Source organism: Myotis daubentonii, chromosome X, assembly GCF_963259705.1.
Source record: "Myotis daubentonii chromosome X, mMyoDau2.1, whole genome shotgun sequence".
Taxonomy (NCBI): domain Eukaryota; kingdom Metazoa; phylum Chordata; class Mammalia; order Chiroptera; family Vespertilionidae; genus Myotis; species Myotis daubentonii.
Window position 1 is genome coordinate 51,385,782 of NC_081861.1, and position 20,600 is coordinate 51,406,381.

Sequence of the window (20,600 nt, forward strand, 5' to 3'; positions counted from 1 at the left end):
GATTTATTATGGGGATGCAAGGATGGTACAATATCCACAAATCAATAAATGTGAAAAATCACATAAACAAATTGAGACACAAAAATCACATAATCATATCAATTGATGCAGAAAAAAACATTTCACAAAATCCAGCAACCTTTCTTGATAAAAATGCTCAGCAAAGTGGGAATAGAGGGATCATACCTCAACATAATAAAAGCCTTATATGACAAACCTACAGCCAACATCATACTCAATGGGCAAAAACTAAAACCATTTCCCCTAAGAACAGGAACAAGACAGGGATGTCCACTTTCACTAATCCTGTCTGACATAGTATTGGAAATGTAAGCCAAAGTGATCATACAAGAAGAAGAAATAACAGGCATCCAAATTGGAAAAGAAGAAGTATAACTGTCCTTATTCACAGATGAAATGATACTGTACATAGAAAACTCCAAAGACTCCATTGAAAAACTGCTAGACTTAATAAATGAATTTGGCAATGTAGCAGGATACAAACTTAACACCCCCAAATCTATGGCTTTTTTATACACCAATAATGAACTCACAGAAAGAAAACTAAAAAAATCCAATTTACCATTGCAACAAAAAATTAAGATACCAAGGAATAAACTTAACTAAGGAGGGAAAAGAGAGATGTTATCTGAAAACTACAAGACATTGAAATAAGAGATAGAGGAAGACATAAACAAATGGAAGAATATACTGTGTTCATGGATTCATAGAATCAACATCATTAAAATGTCCATACTACCCAAAGCAATGTATAGATACAATGCACTCCCCATTAAAATACCAATGGCATATTTCACAGACCTATAACAAACTCTCCAAAAATTCATCTGGAATAAAAAAAAGACCCCAAATACCCACTGCAATCCAGAGAAAGAAGACCAAAGTTAAAGGAATCACAATATGAGATGTCAAGCTATATTACAAAGCCACTGTTCTCAAAATTGCCTGGTTCTGGCACAAGAACATACATATAAACCAATTGATCAGAACAGAGACCCAGAAATACACCCAAGCCATTATGCTCAATTAATATTTTGCAAAGGAGGCAAGCACATAAAATGGAGTCATGACAGTCTCTTCAATAAATGGTGCTGGGAAATTAGGTCAAATACATGCAAAAAAATGAAACTGGATCACCAACTTACACCATATACACAAACAAACTCACAATGGCTAAAGGACTTAAATGTAAGACAGGAAACCATAAAAACTTAGAAGACGCCATAGGAAGCAAAATATACAATATATCTCGTAGCAATATCTTTACTGATACAGCTCCTAGGGCAAAAGAAACTAAGGGTAAAATAAACAAATGGGACTACATCAAAATAAAAAGCTTCTGCACAACAAAAGAAGAAAGCCCACTGCATGGGAGAACATATTTGCCAATGTTATCATCAATAAGGATTTAATATCCAATATTTACAGGGAACTCATGCAACTTGACAAATAGAAGATAAAGAATCCAATAAAAAAAATGGACCTAAATCGACACTTTTTGAAAGAGGACATACAGAAGGCAGAGAGACATATGAAAACATGCTCAAAGTCACTAATCAAAATGACAATGTGGTACCGTCTCACACCTATCAGAAAGGCTATCATCAACAAATCAACAAATAATGAAGTGCTGGTGAGGATGTGAAGAAAAAGGAACCCTCGTGCACTACTTGTGGGAATGCAGACTGGTTCAGCCACTGTGAAGAACAGTATAGAGTTTCCTCAAAAAGTTAAAAATGGAACTCCCATTTGTCCCAGTAACCCCACTTCTAGGACTATATCCCCCCAAAACAGAAACACCAATCAGAAAGGATATATGCACCCCTATGTTCATAGCAGCACAATTTATAATAGCTAAGATTTGGAAACAGCCTAAATGCCCATCAGCAGATGAGTGGATTAAAAAACTGTGGTACATCTTCACAATGGAATATTATGCTGCTATAAAAAAGAAGGAACTTTTACCATTTGCAACAGCATGGATGGAACTGGAGAGCATTATGCTAAGCAAAATAAGCCTGTCAGAGAAAGATAAATATCACATGGTCTCTCTCATATGTGGGATATAATGATCAACATAAACTGATGAATAAAAATAGATCCAGAGACAAGGGGCATGGGATGGGGGGTTAGAGATCTACCAAAGGACTTGTATGCATGCATATTAGCATAACCAATGGACACAGACACTGGGGCAGTAGGGGGCTTCCTCTTGGAGTTGAGAGCAGCTTGCGGGGGTGGTGTCAACTGGGAAAAAAGGGAGACATATGTAATATTTTAAACAAAAAAAAAAAGAAAAAAAGAAAAGGAAACAAGAAATAAATGAAATAATGTTAATGAATTTAAAACATAGTAATAATGGGTATATCTCTCTCTCTATCAACACTAATAAAAGAGAAAAATGGTAATTGGCGTACGAGCTACCCTTTTCATTGGCTAATCAGGGCTATATGCAAATTAACTGCCAACTGAGATGGCAGTTAACTGCCAACAAGATGGCGGTTAATTTGCATATGTAGGCACAATGCAGGGAGGCCAAAGGGAAAGCAGGAAGAAGCCCCCTGCCACTGACAGTGATCGGAAACCCAGGGGGGAGCTAAGAGCTGGGGGGCAGGGCAAAGGTGGCCCTGGGGCCGCCTTTGCCCTGCCCCCCAGCCATGATCAGAGAATCAGGTGCCTTTTCCACCCTGGCCAGTGATAGCAGGAAATAGGGGTGGAGCCAGCGATGGGAGCTGGGCACGGTCGAAGCTGGCAGTCCCAGGAGCTAGGGGTCCCTTGCCTGGGCCTAAAGCGAAGCCCATGATCATGGGGCCGCTGCAGCTGCGGGTCCCCGCTGCCCGGGCCGAACGCCTAGGCCAGAGGTATCAGGCCTGGGCAAGGGACCGATCCTGCAATTGGAGGGTGATGGGGGTCAACTCCTGAGGGCTCCCAGTATGTGAGAGGGGGCAGGCTGGGCTGAGGGACACTCCCCCCACACACACACCCAGTGCACGGGGATCAGCGGAGCCACGAGGCCTCCCGGCACCGGCATCAGTGTGACAGGGGGCAGTGCCCAAACCCCCTGAACCCCCTGATCGCCCTGCGGCTCTGTGTGCGACAGGGGGCGGGGCCACAACCTCCCTATCCACCCTGCTCTGTTCGGGACAGGGGAAGGCGCCCCAACCCCCTGATCAGCCCTGCTCTGTGCCTGATAGGGGGGAGCTGTCCAACCCCCTGATCGCTCTGCGGCTCTGTGTGTGACAGGGTGTGGTGTCCCAACCCCCTCCTCCCCCGCCCCCCCCCCAATGGGTCCTGCTCTGTGTGTGACGGTGTAGAGCCATAACCTCCCCTTCGGCCCTGCCCTGAGTGTGAGAGTGGCGGCGCCCCAACCCCTCTGATCGGCCCTGCTCTGTGTGTGACGGGGCCAGCGCCCCAACCCCCTGATTGGCCCTGCTCTGTGCGTGACAGGGGGTTGCACCGCAACCTCCCCATCGACCCTGCCTTGAGTGTGACAGGGGGCGGTGCCCCAATCCCCCAATCGGCCCTACCCTGAGCGTGACTGAGGGTGGCATCGCAACCTCCTGATCCTCCCTGCTCTGTGCATGACATGGGGTGGTGCCCCAACTCCCCAAATGGCCCTGCTCTGAGCCCGACCAGGGGCTGCACCTAGGGATTGGGCCTGCCCTCTGCCACCCGGGAGCAGGCCTAAGCCAGCAGGTCGTTATCTCCCGAGGGTTCCCAGACTGGGAGAGGGCACAGGCCGGGCTGAGGGACCCCCCCTCCCTCCCCGAGTGCACAAATTTTTGTGCACTGGGCCTCTAGTATATATATAAAACCCTAATATGTAAATAGACTGAACAGGGGAACAACCAAACAACTGGTTGCTATGATGTGCACTGACCACGAGGGGGCACGCGTGGAACATGGTGGGCATTGGCAGCACATGGCAGAGCATGGAACATGGTGGGCAGCAGTTGCAGTGGGATGGTGGAGCAGGTGATCGGGGGAGCCAGACCAAGGTGGGGCACTGGTTGCTGTCATCAGGGCAAGCCTCTGGTGGTTACTGAACATTTTTTGTTCCCGTGCATCGTGGTCTGGCCTGGTGCTCACATCTGCTGCTCGTGCCCACCCTGCTTGCACCTGCTGCAGGTGCCAGAGCTGCCACTTGCCCACTGCAGCCTTACGGCCCATAGTTCCTTTCAAGGTGCATGAATTTGTGCACTGGGCCCCTAGTCCTATATAATAAAACTGTAATATACAAATTGATCAAACGGTGGAACCACCAGTTGCTATGATGTGCACTGACCACCAGGGGGCAGATGCTCAATGCAGGAGCTGCCCCCTGGTGGTCAGTGCACTCCTACAGGGAGAGCACCACTCAGCCAGAAGCCGGGTCTAATGCCTGGAGAGCACAGCGATAGTGGCGGGAGCCTCTCCAGATTCCGAGGCAGTGCTAAGGACCCACCAAGGGGTCCGGGACCAGGAGAGGGCACAGGCCAGGCTGTGGCCCCTCCTCCAGTGCACGAATGTTGTGCACTGGGCCTCTAGTTAAGATATAAATAGGAAAGGTAAAACGAGAAAAAATAAAAATAAAATAAAATGATAAAAAATAATAACAATAATAAGAGACACAAAAAGAATAGAATCAAAGGAAAGAAATTAGAGATATGCAAGAAAAAAGAGAAGACAGAAAAAAGGGGGTAATACAAAGAAACAACAAGAAACAAAAATAGCCACCCAAATACTGCCTTCCTCAACAGTCACTTCTGTTCCCTCCCCATTCTACCCCCGAGGGAGGCAGCAGGAACTGAGGGTGTTGCGTGGGTACACATTCCATTTTCCATGTCCAACCTCACACAGATTAAGAGGCATCTCAGGCCTTTTCCCATGGACCCGACCACCTTTACTAAGGAATTGAGTACCTGACCCAGTCCTATGACCTGATTTGGCAGGACATCTAAGTCATCCTGCCCTCCTCTCTCACCCCAAAGGAGAAGGAGTACATTTGGCTAGCAGCTCAGGACCATGCCAATGCCCTCCATAGATAGGATGTGGCAGCAAACCCTGTTGGCACTGATGCAGTCCCTAGAACTGACCTGAGATGGGACTATCAGGTTACTTCCCCAGGGCACTGGCTCTGTAGCCATATAATCACCTTTCTCATTACCAGACTCAGAAAGGCTGCCCATAAGGTGATCAACTATGACAAACAATGAAATCATTCCGGGCACTGATGAAAACCAGCTATCTTCCTCTCCCACATAATGGAGGCCTTACAGAAATTTACCACCTTAGACCCCACCTCCAGAGGGAACCCTTCTTCTGAACACCCATTTTAAATCCCAACTAGAGTCCCAGTGCAGGAAAATTTGTGCATTCGGGTGGGGGGGGGGGTCCTCTCAGCCCAGCCTGCACATTCTCATAATCCGGGACCCCTTGGGTAGGGTCTAGTCCCATCACAGCATGGCTGTGGTTCCCCAGGCCTATGGGCTGGGGGTAGGGTCCAAGAGGCCAGTCAGATGGTAGCATGGTTCTGGTTCCCCAGAGCCTGAGGGTGGGGGAAGGGACACAGAGGCCAGTCCAATGGCAACATGGCTCCATTTCCACAGCTCCCTCCCACTGCCGCACTGCGTACAGCTGGGGCCCACAGCTCCCTCCCACAGCTGCACCATGGGTGGCCTGGACCCAGGACTGATACCTGCCATGCCGCCGGGACCCAGGACTGACTTCTACCACACCAGCTGGGACCCTAGCTTGGTGTTAAGTCATCCGTCTTGACATTTAGGTTGTGACAGACCCTGGCTCTTTATATATTAGGATCAACCCCTGACATATGCCACAAACTTTGAAAAATAGACACAGGTCCATAAAACCCTCAAAAAGACCTCATTAATCTGGCCTTTAAGGTCTTTAATAAAAGAGATGAGGAGACCCAAATACAAAAAACAAAGGAAAGATCAGGCCAAGGCTGAGGCCCAGAAGGAGGCCTTCCAGCTCCTAGCCACTGCTCTCATAAACCCTAGACAAGGTGCTGGTCCTCCAACCAAGGGTAAGTCAGGAGCTAAGCCTCCTCTGGACCCATGCTTCAAATGCAACAAGGAAGAACACTGGACCAAGTCCTGCCCAAACCTGAGACCCCCACCTGGTCCCTGCCCAAGGTGCAGAAGGGAAGGCCACTGGAAATCAGACTGTAGTCTGACCCCTCCAGGTCGGACCTCAGCCAGTCCCGTAAGGCTGCCCTCTGGATCTGGTTTGGAGCTCCCAGAACTCCTGGGACTGGCCACCAAAGACTGAAACTGTCCAGAATGATCATGTAATATAAGGAAATAACAAAGCAGACCAGGAGGCCAAGGCAATGGCTCAGAGGAAGCCACCATCTCCCCAACTCTTAGCTATACCTTGTATAACACCCAAATATACTCCAGAAGAACTTCAGTCCCTATTAGCACTTGAGGCCCCTCAGGAAGATCCATGGTTAAAATTTCAGGGAAAATATATCTTCCCCAGGGACAGGTCCGCGATATCTTACAGGCTATTCACAATTCCCTACATATAGGATACATTTACAACTCCTAAAACCCCTCATCACATGTTCTAACCTAGCCTCCCTACTGCAAGATATCACCAAAACCTGTTCTACTTGTTACTCAGTACCTCCCCAAGGACAAGTTAGATTAGACCTCCTTTTTTCCCCACTCATCAGTCCAGGGGCCAAATCCCTGGACAAGACAGGCAAATTGACTTCACTCACATGCCCCCTATGTACTGACCTGCCGGGAGCCGGTCCATGCTTGCTGTTTCAAGGGACCTGGCATATATGGCATACTTTTCTTAATATGTTTGCTCACCTTCTTGGCACTATGTGTTTTAACCAAGGTCACCTCTGAGAAAGGTTGAATCCCCAGGTAGAGATTTTCCCCTGAAGTTAGGGAGGGAATAAAACCCCTCAACTAAGTGCCAGGCGGGTAATTAATCCCTTTAACTACGAACAATCAAGCTTAAACTACATAATCTTTTCTCCCTGGAATGGAGATAAGAAACGCCCTAACCTTTGTAATAGAGATTGATAGGATTGAATCAACTGGTATAAATACAGATGTAACAAGACAGAGACAGACAGAACTTAAGAAGAGAGCCAAGAAGACAGAAAGACACAGAACTAAGGACACAGGGCTTGGAAGACAGGACCAAGAGAGACAGAGCCTAGGCACAGAACCTTCACAGAACGTTCTCTAGAGACAGAAGAATTTCGCTGGAGAGAGCATGCCGGAGGATCCTGGACAGGGACTGGCCTCGGAGCCTGGAGGCAGAGCCTGGCGAGAGAGCATGGCAGGGGATCCTGGACTGAACCTGACTGCGGAGATTGGCAGGAGAGCCTGACTAGAACCTGGTGACCGAACCTGGCTGGAGATCTCAGACAGAACCTCTCCGGAGATCCTAAGCAGAACCTCTCTGGAGATCGAGACCAGAACTTGGCTGGAGATCCTGGCTAGGCTGCTGATCAACTGAACGCTGTCTCAATGTCCTTCCTTCATTGCCGACTCCGTCCACACCTTTGGGGATCCCTGGACCCGCTGGGGTTGGACCCCGGCACTGACCCTACCAACCCTGACTTCTCTGAAAACCCAACTCCTCTCCCAATATAAATCCTCCAGGTCTTAGCTACTACCCCCCGTCCCTTTGCATCAGGATTCTCACCTTTTTATGGGACTCCCTTCTCCAAAGGGACTTCGCTTACCCATGGGGTGAGATTTCCTTCTTTCTAGATCCTGAACATACGCTTTCCCCCCTTGGGATAATCCTGACCCTGGAAATGGGGATTAGCTCTCGTTCTCATCATCCTATTCCAACCCTCCTCTCCTACACCCATAAGAAACTTTCTCACCTCCACTCATCTCCAACAAACACTTAATTTTACCCATTCCCGCCTAAACCAGACCAATCCAACCTTTGCCAGGGATTGCTGACTCTGCCTTTGCCTCTCCTCTTCAGCATATACCACCATCCCTATCTAAATCAAGATATGGAATCAGGCAAAAATCACTCTGGCTTATAAAAGGAAAAGGGAACTATATCTCTCAAAAAGGCAGACCTACAGTCCAGGCAAATCAATTCTCCCTTTTTTTCCGTACTTATGCTCTATCTCTTACTAAGGTAGCTCCTTCCTCCCTCCTGGTCACAGGTCCTATCACTCTACATACCTCACTAGTTACCCAAGCCCCTTTATGCTTTACAAGGTCACAGGGCAATATAACAATAGGCCATCTCCCCTCATCAGCTTGCAACACCACAGTCAACCTAAACAAGCATGTCAAACTCGTGGCCCACGGATCACATGTGGCCCACAATGAATATTTTTGGGGCCCAACCAATATAACGGTATGTAAGAAGCATTTTAATAAAAATTTTGTAACTTAATTTTTACAATATCCTGTTATACATAATTATTAATAACGAACTACAATGTTCGCTAATGACTGATTACTATAATCGTGTTGCATTCATTTCCCTTACACACAGGTGCACCATTTCTCTCCACTAATACTATCAGTGGATATTTTAGCAGCCGATTGCCACATCATTAGTCTTGGACTGACTTGTTTGGTGTGTGCAACAGGAAATATTTCGCTTTTGGAGAACAAGAAAAATAGGTTTATTTGTGTTACGCTTATTAATATGTGCAGTTATTCAGTGTCTGTTAAGTTAATGTTCAAGAAAAAATATTAATTTTTTATTAAATTGTTCTATTATTTTATGTTAACAATTATTTATTTCAGCCCTTTATAGTTAGCATGTCTCTATGGAAATAAACCTACATTTCTATGAAAATTGAAGTTTTTGTTTTTTTGAGGCCCACATAAACTTAAACCCTGTTTATTTGGCCTGTGTTAGCCTTTGAGTTTGACATGCTTGACCTAGAACTACCAAACAGCCATAGGTCCTAATAGGTTGACAACAGGTCTCCCTGGAAGCCAATGGTTATTTCCTACAGCTGGTCTGTTTAACTTCTTATCCAACCATCCAGGTCCAGGCTTCAACTGTTCCTTTCTTTCCCTTTTACTTTCCCCTTGGATAACAGCCCATTCTAGCATTTCCTCCCACTTTCACTGCAATAGAATCTCAACCACTCATCTGTCACCCCTTATTGGTAGCGCCATGGCAACTACGCTCTCAGCTTTGAGCGTGGAACAGAGAAAAGGAACCTCATACCCTTTAGTCCACCTCTTCTCTTTATACCTTTCAGCTTGTCTCCATTAGGGATTTTTCTTCCTCTGTGGGGAGAACACATACATCTGTCTCCCCACTAACTGGACAGAAACCTGTACTGTCATCTCTCACCCAATGTAGATGTAGCCCTCAATAATCAATCTTTACCTGTTTCCATAACCCATCATATCTGGCACAAAAGGGCAGTCCAGATAATCCCTCTCCTCATAACCTCTGGTATCTCAGCAGGTGCTGGAACTGGCATGGGGGCCTAACCATTGTTCTATCCTATTTTGAAATCCTGTCTCAGGACCGACAAGAAAGCTCTGGATGCCTAGCAAGGGGCAAAACTGGGAGAAATAAGAACCTCACCCCCAGGATAACCTATCCTCCCCTTTCATATCACTAGTCAGGTAACAGACCTCGATCTTTTCTTCCCTAAAGATAACATGTAGGCCCCAGTATTTTAGCTCCAAGCCCAGAAAAGCAGCAAAACCAGACAAGTGACGCTGTGGCAGCCTCAGGACCCGCTTTTAACTCCCAAGTCACTCAACATGACTGTTTTCAAGCCTTCACCAGCCAGTCTCTTGGGGAAATCATGCTGCTGCAACCCCTTGTCCAGCCGACTACTATCAAAGTCCATTCCCCTGTGATCTTGACGTCCCCCCTCAGCAGGAAATAAATACAGAAGGTATGACCTTCATCCCTATTCCATAAAACAAAAGGCTGGAATGTTAGGTTTGATAAAATAATTGAATAGATATCCCTTCCCCTGGGAACTGACCTTTAGGCCACTTCACAATGGGCATTCCACTTGCTTAGACCACATCCCACTTGCTAAGACCATTAGTTCTACCCTCCGGACTTTCTTAGACTACAGACCTGCAGAGAATTCTCTGCCCAGAAAAAGCCTGCCTAGAGTCCTTTAAAAACCTCTGATTCCCCTGTCTTCGGGAGCTGGCACCATTTTTGGATTCAGGCCATCTGTGTTTCCAGATGACCTAATAAATTCATAATTCTTTATCCCTTTTGGCCTCGTGTGTTCCTCCTTCGGCGACCCTAACGAATTTCATTACAGTGTTTTAAACAACACTAAACTAATCATTCAAATTAGATTACCTAGGCCGTGGTCGGCAAACTGCGGCTCGAGAGCCACATGCGGCTCTTTGGCCCCTTGAGTGTGGCTCTTCCTAAGCCTTAAGAGTACCCTAATTAAGTTAATAACAATGTACCTACCTATATAGTTTAAGTTTAAAAAATTTGGCTCTCAAAAGAAATTTCAATCGTTGCACTGTTGATATTTGGCTCTGTTGACTAATGAGTTTGCCGACCACTGAAGGAGCTACAAGAAATTCAACTGGGGATAAAAGAAGTTAGCACATGAGAAATTGATTTTTTTAATAAAAAGGAAATGGCACCTGTGGTGGTCTAGTATTCTACCAGTTTCTGAAATTCCAATAGTCAGAAACAAACTCTGACAAGTGAAAGAGTTAGGGAAATACTCTCAAATAGATAAGGCTTAAAAAGATGATCTTCAAAGGTACCTGGTAATCCTTGAGGTCCTGGTAATCCTGATAGACCTTTAAATCCAGGCGGGCCTGGGACCCCTGGTGGACCAGCATCTCCTTTGATTATAATGCTCTGTCCTGAAGGACCAGGTAATCCAGGGGGACCTAAAAGTCAAAACACACAACTTTAAAGGTAGGAAAAAGAAAGGTCAGATGGAATAGATGCCAATGTGATCTAAGGTCAAAATAATAACTGGTGTGAAAGAAGCAAGTTACATATATGGGAATATTGCCATGTTCAACAGAAATATATTTGGGAAAACTATCACTATATGCCAATATTGGAAAAACATAAATTTATTATAGTCAATGGAAAAATTAGGCATATTGTCTCTATTTTCAAGCTTTGAAGTGAGACTCAATTACTAAAAAGTTTAATTCATTTCAAATCTGTGAACATTGGTGTTAGGGGAACACAATTCTCTTTCCTGACAAGTCCATTCTAATTCTAACATCATTTGCCATTCGTATTTGTTGTACTTTCAAGAGACCCACTGAACCAATAAAAGAATTTAATTTAGTAGATACCCTATTTCACAGTTTACAGGAATCCTCTATAAGTCTCTCAGCAAAACAAAACAAAACAAAACAAAACAAAACACACATCCAATTTCCATATTAAAACATACCTCTGTGACTTGCTTTTGTGATCTGTTCAATTGAATATGATAAATTTTGTGTAATAGGCAATAAAAAAATCTAAGTGAAGCATTCTTGCTGTTCCTGCATCTATCTCAAACATAAAAAAGTCTGCTCTCAATATTATATCAATAAAATAGATAGCTTGAAAGTATAGTAAATAGAGGGATGTCCTGTCAATTTCATCTCAGTTCTTGGGGTCTGAGACTCTGAAAGTTTGCTTGAAAGAAGGAATGCAAACTTTCAAATCCTTCAATGTATTTAAGTCCCAGGTATAACTAGTTATAAGAATAAGTCTTACCTGGTGGGCCAATAAGTCCTGGATCCCCCTCAGGGCCAGCTGAACCAGGTACTCCACTGGGTCCTTTCATACCTGCAAGGAAGGTACATACAATTGCACAACAAAGCACCAGGACCACAGTCTTTACCCAGCCAAGTTATAAAATGGGTATCTTGTCCCATATGTGTTTAATGTAAAGGGGGAACCTTAAAACATCCCTTCAAGTACCTGGAAATCCTGGAACACCAGGGAGACCCGGATCTCCTTTCATTCCATTGAGACCTGGCCTTCCAGGATTACCCTGAATAAATAGAATAATTAATTGTAGAGAAACAATGGGGAGCTAGCGAGGATATAGGTGGTACTGCAGAATGATTTATAGCACTGGCTGTAGAGTCAAACTTCCAGAATACAAATCCCAATTTTGCCTCTGTTTAGCTTGTGTGACCTTGAGTGGACTATTTAACATTTTCAATTCATAGTTTTCTCACTTATAAAGAAAAATATCTACTTTATGAGGTTTCTGTAAGGATTAAAGGTGATAGTTACTATTAAGTACTTAGAAAACTGCCTGGCATGTGGTATGTGCTTAATAAATGATAGCTATTATTTTATTATCATTAACAAAGACGCTACTTTCTTTAGTGTAGCCTTGAGGTGATAAGTGCTTAGATTAGAATCACATGTGCAAAAATGATGACATTTGAAAGACTTAACAAAAATTATAGTAAGGCCTATTAATTAATTGGTTTTGAGGGCCAATAAAACTATGGGGAGGAGAAGAGTTGAAAATAACACTAGAATGAACCTAAAGGAAAAATAAGTAAGAGATAATAAAGCCATTATTAGTAGAAATAAAAAAGAGGCAAGTCTGGGACATTGTACTATGCTAAAATGTAAGAAAATGGTTAAAAATAGGAGGGACATGTATGTCAGAAAGCCATAAGATCCAGCTTGCAGGGGTTACCAAATCTAAGAGAATATGAGCATCATAATAAGAAATGCTAGTTTAAAAATTGTAAATCATTCAAAAAATAGAATTTATGAACCCATACTGCTAATAAATAGACAAATTGAAGAAATCAAAGTCTCCCTTACAGTAGGGCTGACTAGTATATGTGTAGTGCTAAGGGTTGGAAAATCATAATTTGCCACTGTCACACTTTTGATGGTTAAGGGGAAAAGCATAAATAGATATTAAAACTAAGGGAGATTTGAAGAGGAGCAGTGTACTTGCATGATCTTAATGTGTGCTTTCCTGTCATTTTGCTTATTAGTCATAATGGAGAAAATTGTAACAATATATTGGGGAAACCAGATAACAACTTGATGAGGTGATCAAAATTAAGATCACCAAGGAGGATCAAATGAACATCTTTAGTCTCCATATCTGAGAAATACACAAAACCACTCATGTAGTATTCCAGCTGGGGATGCAAAACTTGAAGAAACAGCAAACAAAAGAAGGAAAATTCTAATTTTAAAAACATAAGAAGGGGCTATATTTCTCCAAAAATGTCAAGATCAGGAAAGAAAAAAATAGGTTTAGAAATTGTTTGAGATTAAGGGATAATTAAGAGATATGAGAGTTAAATGCAATGCATGATTTGGTCTGGATCCTATATTGGAGGGTAAAATGCTATAAAGGGCATTACTTCATCACTTGACACAATTGGAATATGTAATGTAGAAATATAAGCATTGTATGGATATTTAATTTCCTAAAGTTGATAACTATAGTGAGGTTATATTAAAATTCTTTAATCTTAGAAATGTTATGCCCTGAAGTATTTAGTGGTAAAGGGTCATGATAGATACAACTTATTCACAACATATAACATACATACAGAAAGTAAATGGGGAAAAACGTTAACAGTTGGTTCATGGGAGGTTTTCACCATTCTTGCATTTTATAAGTTTCACATTATTTCCAAATAAAAACTTAGGAAAAGTACAAATGCAAGAACTAATTTTCACAAAAGAAAATGAATAGAACTTGACAATACTAGATTTATAAAATATTGGTATCAGGCAGTCTTGAATCAGGCATAATGACGTGAACTGGAAATACATGGTTAATGAATGAGGTAAGAATTGAATAGAGAGTGAATAGAGAATGAATATTGGGATAACTAAAATTTTAAGTCTAGGTGTACAGGAAAATAGTGATGCCATCAGAAAAATAGGTTAGTTATTGGAAAGCTTTAAAAGTCACTTCTTCAGATGTTTTTTCCCCCTGCTATATAAAGCAGCTCCATAATTAAAAGACAGAATCCAGACTGTGTTGGCTGCCAAATCTGACAACAATCCTCCAGAATGAATTGAAACTTTGAGGATCCATAAAAAAGCAAGTGACTTTTTGGATCACTTAAACCAGTGGTTCTCAACCTGTGGGTCGCCAACCTGTGGGTTGTGACCCCTTTGGGGGTCGAACGACCCTTTCACAGGGGTCGCCTAAGACCATCAGAAAACACATATATAATTACATATTGTTTTTGTGATTAATCACTATGCTTTAATTATGTTCAATTTGTAACAATGAAAATACATCCTGCATATCAGATATTTACATTACGATTCATAACAGTAGCAAAATTACAGTTATGAAGTAGCAACGAAAATAATTTTATGGTTGGGGGTCACCACAACATGAGGAACTGTATTAAAGGGTCGCGGCATTAGGAAGGTTGAGAACCACTGACTTAAACCAAGGTGGAAAACATGAGTGCGGATGTGGGAATATGCTATTACTCTCTTCTTTTTGCAGGTAAGGAGAGAAACCCAAAGTATATATCTGCCTTTCCCATATACACAATGCAAAAGTATGCAGTGGAGTGAAAATTTGACCCTAAAACTACCTAATTTCATAGTCTAAAATACCCCAACTCACCATAATTACTTCTCTATGAGTGTAATCTTCTACATGCAATGCTCCAATATATATGTCTCCTTTTATAAATTTGCTTTCACTGTTCTGAGTGTAATCCTCTACATTCAATGCTCCAATATATATGTCTCCTTTTATAAATTTGTTTTCACTGAAATGCAGGTTTCCTAAATCTACTTGTAAGTACTATACATACCAAATACTCCAGGTAAAGAATCTTTTGAAGGACACTTTATCTATTAGGTGGCAAAGTCCCTTTAGTTGGAAGAAGATATAAGCCAGTCAATGAAGGAAAAATACCACGTGATCTCACTCATTCATGGATAAGAGACCATTATAAACTTTTGAACAATCATAGATACAGAGGCAGAGCTGCCTCAAACAGATTGTCAAACTGCAGTGGGAAGGCCGGGGAGGGTTGGGGGGCAGGCAGGAGGGAGGCAAGAGATCAACCGAAGGACTTGTATGCATGCATATAAGCATAACCAATGGACATAAGACACTGGGGGATAGGGGAGGCCAGGGGATTGTCAAGGGCGGGGGGGGGGGAGGACACATATGTAATACCCTTTGTAATACTTAAAGCAATAAAAAAAATAAAAAATAAAAGTAAAAAACAACATGCCTTTTTCTTTCTTTGTAATTCACCACTGAACCATGCATAGAGGCTTGACCAGTAAATGCTAATTAAAATAATGCACCTTGGAATTATCATTGCAACCACTCACATCCCTTTCTCATCAAATATCTACTCTTATTTCTTACCTGGAGCCCTGGTGGTCCTTGATCTCCTTTCAAACCAGGTAAACCAGGTTGCCCAGGTTGACCTGGGTTTCCTCTCTCTCCTTTAATACCCCCATTTCCAGGGAGACCAGGGGGACCTTCTGGACCTGGTAGACCTTGATAATTCACAACAATGATCACATGTCAGCATTGTATAAAAGTTAGGCTTTTAAAACATCAGCCATCTAAATCATATTAGTTTGCAGATAAAATCCAGACTATCTATATTATAAAAGGCCCATGGCCATAACACCATAACGACAAAACCAGCAGAGGCTCTTGCTGCGGGTAGGGCGGGGTGTGAGCTACTAGCGGGGGAGAGCTACAAGCAGTGGAGGGCCAAGAGTGGCAGAGAGCTATGAGCAGCGGAGGGTGGGGCAGCGAGCCACTAGTGGCAATGGGCAGGGCAGCCAGTTGAGGCAAGCCGAAGCAAGTTACTAGCACAGGATTTTGTTCATGCTGGGCCTCTAGTATTAAAATATATAGGCTTATGCTGACTCTCTAATGTAAATTGGGCCAGGCTATTTTTATTATTAACACTGGTTTGCAGACAGTTTTAATTTGCATTTTATTATATATTAAATACAGTACACTCATATCTAAAGAAAGAACTCAGAACATTATAATAAAATTACTTCTATAATTCTTGTTTGATTTAAGTCAAAGGAAACAGACACCACATGGGGCACTGTTCACAAATTGAAACATGCATCAGAATCTCTAGGAAGGATTGTTAAAACAGATTCCTGGGATCATCCCAAAAGTTTTGGATTCTAGCAAGAGTCCAAGAATTTGCATTCTAGCAAGTTCCCTGTACAAAAACAAGTGCCCTATAGCTACAATTGTTGGTTCTTCTGAACCACTCTTTCAGAATCACTGCCATAGGGCAATTAGGGATTCCAGTTACCTGTCTCAATGTGGTTAAAATCAAATTGCTTTACTCATAGGCAATTACTTTTATTCAACTTTTATTACTATGCAATTAAGATAGTTATTTAAGCAAACTTTTCAATTTCATTTTAGTGACAAGCTTAATACACGGGAATATTTTAAAGTGTCAGAAATTAATTATCAACATAGTACCTTTCAATTTATTTTAACAATGTTTTCATATTCTTTACATTTTAAATGTTTCTGAAGAAAAATGAGAATGCTGCATATTTCTTGTGAATAAATAAAATAATTAAAAATGGAATTTTGCTAAGCTCTTTTCTTTATGTTTTAACTTCCCTTTCTAAATAAAGCAACCAAGGAGATGTTATCAATAGAAACATTTTTCATCACAGAGTGGGAAATAGCTGATACTTGCTTGTAGAGTGCTAAGCAGTGGCTGAGATTAAGTAGTCCTGCATTAAGAAAATAATTATAAAGCCCTAAATAATAAACAGCCAGTAGTTAGCACTTATACCTTCTCTCCCCTCTAGTAATTTTAGTTTTTCATTAGTTTCAACAAAAAAATGAAGATATGTAGGAAGTATCATGTACATGCTTACATTTGGACAAAGTGTTATCCTTTTGATTGAGGTAAAATTGGCATACAATATTACATAAGTTTCAGGTGTACAACATTGTAATTCAACATATGTATACACTACTAAGTGATAAACAACATAAATCTAGTTGCCGTCTTTTAAAAAGGGTCATTTTTTATTGGAAATAAAATTTGGACCTTACTTCTCTTTCCTATACTCGTAAGACCCAGAATCAATGGCTACATGCTAACAAGGCAGCATGGCATCTAGATTAAAAATGCTGGACTTTGAAGCTAGATTGCTGGGTTTGAATCCCAGCTCCATTAATCATTAGCTGTTTGATCTTAATGAGTTTATTAATCTCCTTGGCCATAATTTTATTTAAAATGGAAATTATTTTATATATATATATGTATCAAATCTTCTTTATGGATGAACCTTGAACATATTAAGCTAGCAAAGTAAGTTAGTCAGAAAACTTTAAGAACCATATGATTTCACTCATATGTGAGATATAAAACTGAAACTCATAGACACAGACAACACTATGCTGATTACCAGAGGGAAGGGAATAGAGGGTGTAAAGGGTAAAGGGGGCCAAATATATGGTTACAGAAGATGATTTGACTTTGGGTGGTGAGCACACAATGTTATATGGAGATTATGTAGCATAGAAATGTATACTTGAAACCTATATATTCTTATTAACCAACGGCACCCCAATAAATTTAATTTTAAAAAATGGAAATTCTTACTTTATAGTAGGAACAGCATACTTTATCATGATATTCCAAGGATTAAATAAGATAATACATATAAATTACTTAACACAGTGCCTGGCACAGAGTAAGAATTATGTAAGAATTTTTAAAATTATTATTATTATTACTATAATTATATCTTTAAAATATGAACTCATTTTAAATCATTCAGCTATTTATATGTGTTTTCACACTATAACACTATCTGGTACATGAGATAGGAACAAGGTCCACAACAATACAATAATTGTTTTATCTTTTAACATTTTAAATCATATAGTCACCCTAGCTAGGCAACCAGACAGACACACTCAGAAATTCCCTTCCCAAACATAAAGAAAGGGTTAGAGTGCTTTACACTTAAACAAACAAACAAACATAAACAACCATTGAGTCTAAACTCCCTACATAGGACTTTCTAAGCAAAATTGTTTTCATCTATAATATATAGTTTGGTCTAGAAATCAGGTATAAAATTAGTTTTTATTAAGATAAAAATAAACAATTTGTGAATCAGTCTAACAACTACAAGGTAAGATTAAGATAGGGAAAAATGAGTCTTTTATGACCTTCTTCCCCAGTCTGAAAAGTAATCAGAACATTGTTATCATTTGAAAAGGACTATACTTGTTATGGGCAATGCTCTTTTTGCAATTAAAACTAAATGTTGGGAAATTTATTTGCTACTAATTCAGACCTGTTGCTCTCGAGTCCCTCAAATTTAATTTAATTTAATGATTTGCTAATGACACAAGGGGCATATACATTTTATTTTTAACAGCAATCAACAGTTACCCTCTCCTCTTACTGTAAATAGTAATGAAAACACGGGTCAATCTCAGGCAACAAAAATTTAAGAAAATAAAATCAATGTACAGAGATTATAAATGGGCTGCTTCCCTAAATATCTTAATGTAGTCTTAAAGATAAAAATAAGTGTATTTCCATTTAAAATTAAACATGTTTTATGTACAGATTGCCTTTTATAAATATAAATACTTGAAACCACAAAGACCTAAAGTCATTTGAAACTTGACTATAAACAAGTCACATTACCTTCATCAAAATGTTAAATACCATAGCAGGTAGTATTTGAGCATAATAGCAATCTTCAATGACTTATGAATTACAGCAAAAAAGTGAATTTTTCTTATCATACATGCAAAGCATTAAAAAAAAAAGAATTGACCAGTGAAGAGTCTAACCTTGAAAACCTGGGAAGATCAGAGTTCACCAAAGCCCAAAGATCGATGTTAGCAGTATCAGACATCACACAGTACAAAATAAGATTGAGTTAGAAGTGGTTCACATTATAGCACAAGTTAAACAATACTCCTCTTTGCCAGCATTTATTATTTCCACAGTGTATTCAGTATACAAACAGAACCATACTGAAGTATAGAGATCCAGACATTTTCAAATAGAGATTATTCAAGAAAATAAGATGCTAGTTTTTATTAATCCCCAAAATGGAAAATTCTACTCAAAACATCATGTTAACACTGCTACTGTGGCTTTCCAAAAGTTAGCATTTCAAAACATTAAAGTTAGCAAAATAGTACCATTTCACTGATAACTTTTCATTCCTTTCACAAAAGGATACTTTGGATAAATGTTTATCTTGGTTTCTGCAATTTTAGTAAAAACACAAGGTGCAAATTTCTTGATATATTCAGATTGGCCCAAGGAGATAGAATTAATTTAAAGGCCTCATCAGACTAAAATACAAAGATCATAGGCAACTAAATATACAGATTAAAACACTTGTATACAATGGCCATTACCAGCTATGCTTGTGTTTATCTTTTTTGAAAATCATTCGATGAGCCACATTCTGATCTTTTTTCATAATTCATCAAGAGGCTTTCTTCTTTGCATTATTATTTGTTATAAGTTACTCAAAGAGAAAAAGCCAATATATATTTGCTCAGCATTGAACTTGAAAATAAAGAGTCAAATTTTTAAAATATGTGAAGATCATCAGTGAATAGACACTTTTAAATATATTGTCATGCAATATCCCACTCAAAACTATAGAAAATACCACATTTCCTTTATTATTATTCAATAGACATATTAAATCAAGCTATTAACTATTAAAAGAAGAATCATTAAATAAAAAGATAAAAAGGCAACAGATAGGGCCATTCTTGGTTAATGTTAATTGACTATAAACAATTTACTTTTCTTACAAGTCCTGCTATGATTTATAGACACTGAGGTAAGCAGGGAAAATAAATTGTGCTAAAGCACTGAATCCTAGGAATTAGAAGACATGAAATTTATTCTTCGCTCTGCCACTTAAATGATGGGATTTGGGGCAATTTAATTTCTCTAAGTTGTCTTCTCATCCACATCATGGAAATAGTAATATCTGCCCTAATCTCCCTTGCAGAGTTGTTTTAAAGATTCTATTTTTAACATATCGACCTGGTATCTGCCATATGCAAGGTGCTACAGGGAACACAAAGAGTAGCCAGACCCAAACTCTGCCCTCTAGGAGCTTATAGTAAAAGCACATTATATGATATAAATGGTAACATGTCATATAAATATAAAATGTTACCATTGCTGCCTAAAAATAAAACTTTTAAAGCACTTTATAATTTGAAATTCAGAAGGCTAAAAACCAGATTTTGATTAAATGGTTTCTACACCATACACAGCAAGACAATGTTTTGAGCAAAGTCTGGCTAAACGATTAGTTAAATAAGTTAGAATACCTGCCTAAGATAATTCAAAATTTGAGTAAAGGCATTTTATACATGTGCTTGGTATAGAAGAACCATTAATAAAAACTCTTAGAAAAATATATCATTGAAATATATAGTATTTTGGTCTGAGTAAATACCAAGGGAAACTTCAGATCATATCATAGCAAAACTTCTAAGATGTTAGTACATAAAAGGTAACATTTTAATGAGTTGTATGCCAAATCAATTTTCTACATGAGGCTCTCAATCCCTTACTTATCAATGACCTAACAAAGCTTAACTGAAAAAC

The 20,600-nt window shown here is 40.4% G+C and overlaps 1 protein-coding gene across 1 annotated transcript in view; it reads right to left on the reverse strand.

The window, feature by feature from the left end:
- Positions 1-20,600, reverse strand: part of COL4A5 (collagen type IV alpha 5 chain) — a 337,925-nt gene that overhangs the window by 27,176 nt on the left and 290,149 nt on the right. The window contains exons 42-45 of the mRNA XM_059680111.1: positions 15,347-15,480; positions 11,923-11,995; positions 11,716-11,787; positions 10,752-10,880 (exon numbers count right to left, since the gene is read on the reverse strand). Of these exons, the coding sequence (XP_059536094.1) occupies positions 10,752-10,880; positions 11,716-11,787; positions 11,923-11,995; positions 15,347-15,480 (408 nt within the window). The remainder of the gene's footprint in view (positions 1-10,751; positions 10,881-11,715; positions 11,788-11,922; positions 11,996-15,346; positions 15,481-20,600) is intronic.